The sequence below is a fragment of the Diceros bicornis genome, chromosome 21 (assembly GCF_020826845.1).
Source record: "Diceros bicornis minor isolate mBicDic1 chromosome 21, mDicBic1.mat.cur, whole genome shotgun sequence".
Classification (NCBI taxonomy): Eukaryota; Metazoa; Chordata; class Mammalia; order Perissodactyla; family Rhinocerotidae; genus Diceros; species Diceros bicornis.
In genome coordinates, this window is record NC_080760.1 from 7,392,163 (window position 1) to 7,398,920 (window position 6,758).

Below are 6,758 nucleotides of genomic sequence, written 5' to 3' on the forward strand. Positions count from 1 at the left end.
GAATGGACCCTCTAGTGAGGCTCAACCAGAGGGAGGGTTATTTTGTAAGCCCTCACTTTTGCCGTGATAACTCAGTTCCTTTTGGGAGGCAGGGCCACCAAGCTTGGCAAGTGCCCACAGGCAGGTAGTCCTCTCTCTCCTTTACCCCACGTTCAGCTGCCAGGAGCCTAAGGGCTGAGCCTGTGCCTTCCCTATAGTGTATATTACCTGTGCCCACCAGCTTCACCCTGGCTGGGCTGCATGCACAGTAACATCTCAGGATAAGCATCATTTCTCACTATTCTGACGCACTTCATTACATCAACCTAGAACTAATTTCTTGTATTAGCGAAGCCCACTTGGGTTTGTTTTGCCCAAATGAAACATTTTAAACCTGGTGTCATTGCCTCAGCAAAGAAGTCTGTCCCTGGGCAAGAGAGAGTCTTTCAGTCAGTGACCAAAGCCACCTTCTTCATATGATCTCTTTGGCTTGCAGGACAGGAACCTTCCATCTTGTCTTAGCAGAATACTAGCAGCGGGCCTTTGGGTGGGAACTCTACTTCCCTTCTCCTGTTTTTACCACACCATCTGGCACCCAATGCCCTCTGCTGTGTCTGAGCAGAGCACCTGTGCAGTCTGACTCAGGGTCTCAGTGCGCAGGCTATCCCTCTCCTGACAGCAGCCCAGACCTCACACAGGTCTACGTGAGACTACTTACTTACCTGCAGACCTGTGTAATGACATGCCTCACACACGATCCTGAACACGGTCCGCTCATCCCAGGAGGTGTGGTAATACATCCTGATTCTGATTTGTGTCATGTGTGATGAGCCCCCCTGGACATGAGGTGGGAGACTCGGCTCAGTTATGCATCTGTAATTCAAATTCAAGTGGTTTTTTTCAAGCATAGTGAATTACTTTAAACTTTTAAAATGGATTTTAAAAATACACACTTTAGCAGGTTATCTTGTGTTATAACTACTGAGAAATAAATCCCACAATGCTCTCAACACGCCTCCCTATTGTGAATAGACGCCATGTAGAGTAAAGGAGGAGCTAAAAGCACACGGCAGTTGTGTTTTTGCAACTGTATTCTACCTCTAACGGAATGTGCTTTTTGCAGGAAGTAGGGTGGGAAGGGCAAGGAGGACTCCTGCTTCAATAAACCAGGTGCCTAGATCAGAACAACCCTCACAAAAAGCAGCAAGCTCAGAAAACTGGCTCTGATTTATACTGGAGTTTACAGTTCGTGGAAGAATCTAATGCATATTCATATTTTCCTATCTCCTACAAATACCGTTCCTTTAACATAAAGACTCATATAAATTCCTTTCTCTGACATTTAAATTAGTGACTGTTGGAAGAAAGAAAAAGGAATCATGGAAATTAGCTCAGGAAACACCTCCACCGGCACCCCCGCCCCCGGCAAACGCTCTTGTTCTCTCATCCCAGAATTAAGGAGCTATGCAGCCTGACAGTGCACTTTCCTCTACAAGTCTTGACTGCACCACTGTTATTTTCTTTTTCACTTTTTTCTTCCAGCACCTGTTAGAAACAAGGGTAGGGTGGTCTTATTGTAAGTTTGTTCTTTCCTTAATCTTTGAGCAAAAGTGAGAGAGAATAGTCTAGAATGGACTGAGATGCTTGAAAATACAGTTGAAATTTTACTTTTAAAATGAGTCACCTTAGAGTACTTTTAGATTTAATACCATATACAAAATCAAATTATTTTTGCTGCTTACTAGACTAGCTTCTTAAAACCGGAACCAAGCAGTACTCATAGTGGCATTCTTTTTTAAAAACAATCCAGGAAACTACCAAGATGAATTTTGACAACTTTACACTTAAGAAAAAAGCACTATATAAAAGTAGATAAATATTTAAAATGAAATAATTGTCTCTAAAGGCCTATAAACGCTTTTTTTTCCCATTAAAAAAAAACATAGTGATACATAGAAAGATAAAAACTCTTGTCAAATGTATTTGTGAGAGAATTTTCCATGGTTCCTAATGACAGTTTACCTACTGTCCACCCCTCTCTGAGCAAGCGTTCCTCATCTTTGCAGTTTCCCAGTTCTTCCGAGAAGCAGGTCTTTCATGGGTTGCAAAGCATTTCTTTCAAGGCACCATAGCTAATATGGTGCCGTGATTACTTAATTTCCACGAGGAAGTGCGGCCCCGGCTTTGCTGAGTTTTGAAGACACGCAGCGTCCCCAGCATTCAGAACACGCAGGGCATGTGGCCCAGCGGTCACAGACCTAGGAAGCCCTCCCTCTGTGGGGGTGCCCTCCGCACTCACAGGGGCTTTTGTCTTCGCAGCTTCTACCTTCCTTTTTCAAAAGCCAGGAGTGAACTGTTTGGTCCCTGTGCAAGTAAAAGCTCTCCGAATGCCCCTTCCAAATACCGGCTCTCATTAACAACCAGGGGCTGACCTGGGGCTCTGCGAGGACACCCTTTCCTTCCTCCCGCGAACATTTTATCCCACTGCGTTTGCTTTTCTCCACATCTGGAAGCCAGGCCCGTTTTAGAAATCACAGTTCCTAGGACTTACTGAGCTCTCAGAGAGCACGAATAACTGGCAGAGCTAAAGAAGTAAAATTACCTCTCTTGAAAATACTTAAGCACTTTTTTTCCTCTCCACTGTAATCCCGAAGAACAGCCCATTTTGAACCAGAATAATTTAGTCTGACAACAGATTCTTCCTCTGTTCACAGCTGTCCCAGAGGGAGGAGCTGAAATCTGAACCTCTCAGCTATGATTGGATCCCTCTTGCAAAAGAGAGGAAAAAAGCCCTCCCAGCCCAAACAGGCTCAGTCCCTAAAGGAGCCAGGCGACTTCAGAGGCGCCGGCCGTCCGCCCGCCGCACCTGAGCGGCCCCAGCCCGAGCCCTGCGGCCGCGATGCTGTAGGGACCGGCCGCGTCCTCCCGCCGGACCGTTATCCGCGCCGGGCGCCCGCCAGACCAGCCGGCAAGATGCCGCGCTCTTTCCTGGTCAAGAAACATTTCAATGCCTCCAAAAAGCCAAACTACAGCGAACTGGACACACACACAGGTAAAAATAGATAAATAATAAATAAGTAAAGGGAATTATATCTATAAATATATATTACAACTCTAATACTATTACAAAAGAACAAAAGACTAAGTTGTTTTCCTTTTAAACGGTATTCTAAAAGAGAGTTCAGATTCTTTTGATCATTAGGGTAAGTTTTAATTCAAAACTTCTGACAAGGAAAAATTCAACTCTTGCAACTTCATGTTCTAAAGCTTGTGTATACACACGTAATGAATATACGGAAGAAGAGTAACACAACATGTAAATGTTGAATTACTGCTTTTCTCATGTAATAAGGCTCCTTTCCTTTAGAAAGCAGCTTGATTTATGCATATCTTTGTACTCACAGTCATAAAATCTGTAAATAACCCATGCATAAAATGGAATACAACTTTCCTGTATCTTTAAACATAATGTATAGGTTTGTCCTCCTCAGTGGGGACTGTGAAGGCTTTGGCCTGGCTGCACTCCCTGATGTAGAGTGTGGTGTAGTTCCTGTCACCCCGTGTGTGCAGGAGGCGTAGACGTGCGTTAAGTATGATAACTATGCAGCAGCAAGAGTAGAAATGAAATGTTTTACCAATGTCTGTGTTTTCCTAAATGAGTCTATCTTCTTCATTATGAAGTCCTGGGTGTGTTGCCTAGTAGCTTTTTGGTGTGTTTTTAAAGTTATTCTTACCGTAATCTTCTTTCCTTTCCTTTCTTTTCTCCTAGTGATTATTTCCCCATATCTCTATGAGAGTTACCCCATGCCTGTCATACCACAACCAGAGATCCTCAGCTCCGGAGCTTACAGCCCCATTACCATGTGGACTACGGCGGCTCCATTCCACTCCCCACTACCCAATGGCCACTCTCCTCTTTCTGGATACCCCTCATCCTTGGGGCGAGTGAGTCCCCCTCCTCCATCTGACACCTCATCCAAGGACCACAGTGGCTCAGAAAGCCCCATAAGTGATGAAGAGGAAAGGCTACAATCCAAGCTTTCAGACCCCCATGCCATTGAAGCTGAAAAATTTCAGTGCAATTTATGCAATAAGACCTATTCAACTTTTTCTGGTCTGGCCAAACATAAGCAGCTGCACTGTGATGCCCAGTCTAGGAAGTCTTTCAGCTGTAAATACTGTGACAAGGAATATGTGAGCCTGGGCGCCCTTAAGATGCACATTCGGACCCATACCTTACCTTGTGTTTGCAAGATCTGTGGCAAGGCCTTTTCCAGACCCTGGTTACTTCAAGGACACATTAGAACTCACACTGGTAAGAGAAAAATGTAGACTGGAATGTTACTCTGATAGAATGAAGCTCTGGGCTGACTGTCAGATTTGCATTAAGTAGTGACACAATGCTTTTAATGATGGATGATCGTTTATAGCTACTTCCTGCCAACTCAAAAAGTCGTTAGAGCACAAAGTGCTCTATTTCTAGTTAACAACCTCTGCTCCAGAGACTGCAAACAGCATTTAGACTTTGGAAAGTAGATTTAGAAGGTTTGGTCTCAAAGATCAGTTAGAAAATCAGGGAAGATGTACTTGAATGTGTATTCTGTGAAACTGCTCCCAATAATCAGCAAATGCTAACGTTGCTATCTTAATCAATTGAGTCGGTAGATGAAGGGTTTCCTAGAGTTTTCTGTTAGTTACGTTCTTGCTGTAAGATCTATCACCCTATAGCAGGTTGGACAGTTAGAACTGAAATTGCTTTCTGTTGTTTCGTTTTGTTTTTTGCTGCTGAATTTTGTATTCCTAGCACAAAAGCATCCTGCAGGGAGTCAAGACATCCAGCCTGAGTCGTAATACAGAAGGAGGGAAAAAGGGAGATACTGGGAGGAGCTCAACATTAACTGCACCTGCTGAAGCAGAAAGCTTTAATAAGTGAAAGTCCTAGAACTACGTTTATTATTTCTGCATGACTGGCAGCAGTAATAATAGTCTTGGTGTGATTTTTTTTTTTATGTAACACTCAAATTTATCTTAAAGGGCTAGATATTAAAATAAGTATCTACTGTGAAGAATTTTAATCTAGTTTTGCTGCTTCTCGTTCTTTTGGCAAAATGTGATTGTTATTCATAAACGTGATTTGACCTTACAGTTCCTCTAAAAACACTGACTATCTTTCTTTCTCACCCCCCACCCCAATCCCCAGGGGAGAAGCCTTTTTCTTGCCCTCACTGCAACAGAGCATTTGCAGACAGGTCAAATCTGAGGGCTCATCTGCAGACCCACTCTGATGTAAAGAAATACCAGTGCAAAAACTGCTCCAAAACCTTCTCCAGAATGTCTCTCCTGCACAAACATGAGGAGTCTGGCTGCTGTGTAGCGCACTGAGTGGCGCAATCAGTGTTGACTGGGGCAGAATGCATTTCTTCACTCCGATTCCAAATGACAAATAAAAGTCCAAAGGCATTTTCTCTTGTGCTAACTGACCAAATAATATGTATAGACATACACACACACACACACACACACACACACACACTGAAAGCTGAAAAAGCACGAAATCCATGTGTTTAAAGTTAATCCTTTCCATGTGAAGTTTAAAATTACTATATATTTACTGACAGCTAGATTGAGAGGATAAAAGACAAGAATCTTGTTCTTCAAAGATGAAGCAAAAAGCACACTGCATCTTTTCTTACTCAGAAAGAATGCAAAGATTTACATTGTTGCCAAATCATTTCAACTGAAAAGAACAGTATTGCTTTGTAATAGAATTTCCTATAGGAAGAGAAACTGCCAGACACTATCTCAGGTGCCTTATAAAGTATTCCAAGTTTACTTCATTACATGTCTGATGTCTGGTTACCATTGTTGAACTAAAGCCTTTTTTTGATTACCTGTAACGCTTTAAACTGTATTTTTAAGAGAGAGAGAGAAAAAAAATGAACAAGAACAAAATACAGGGGAATGTATGAAATGTGCCTTTTTGTTTTTTTGTATTGGTTTTTTTTTCTGCCAATTAACAGTATGTGCCTTGGGGGAAGAGGGAAAGACTAGCTTTGAACATTCCTGGTACATGTTCCATGTCTTACTTTTTTAAAGAATTTTTAATGATTTTCTAAAATTAAAGATGGGAATAAGTGCAAGAAAAGATTCTTAGAAACTCAATAATGTACTTAAATTCTTAAATGCAGACAACAAATGCAATCCATACAACACCCCTTCCAAGTGCCTTTTTTAATTAATTGTATAGTTGATGAGTCAATGTAAATTTGTGTTTATTTTTATATGATCAAATGAATTTTGTATGAAATGAGATGTTGTCTATAGCTAATGCCTATAAACAACTAAGACTTGTGATATCAATGTTTCTTTTTTAAAAAACAATTTTCAAGGTTCTTTTTTACAATAAACACTTTTGATGTATAATCTGTTGTTTGTATACTATTTTGAGACTTTACTTACTTCATGATTAGTACCAAACTGCTATACCAAGAACTGTTTCTTTTGTTAATAAGAGAAAAAGTGAATAGTGTTTATTATGAATAGCAAGTGTTACTTTATAAGTGTGAGAATATAATAAACTGTTAGTATTTTTTCTTTACTCTTAAGAAAATACTGTCACATTCAGAAAGACAACATCATGATGGTAGTTTGTTAGTATATCTCTTTAACAAAAATCACACTTTCTGATTGCTAAAAATATTTACATTATTAATAGTCAAGAATACCTTTCAAAACTTTTTATTTATGATGACTTTATTATGTTGGCTTTATGAAATAAA

General features: G+C 40.9%; 1 protein-coding gene across 1 annotated transcript; it reads left to right on the forward strand.

Annotated features, from left to right (window-relative positions):
• The first annotated feature begins 2,709 nt into the window (after positions 1 to 2,709).
• SNAI2 (snail family transcriptional repressor 2) lies at positions 2,710 to 6,396 on the forward strand. Its single transcript, XM_058564435.1, has 3 exons — positions 2,710 to 3,031; positions 3,749 to 4,294; positions 5,180 to 6,396. The coding sequence occupies exons 1-3, from the start codon at positions 2,734 to 2,736 to the stop codon at positions 5,359 to 5,361; spliced, it is 1,026 nt and encodes a 341-aa protein (XP_058420418.1). The 5' UTR covers positions 2,710 to 2,733; the 3' UTR covers positions 5,362 to 6,396.
• Positions 6,397 to 6,758: the final 362 nt, after the last annotated feature.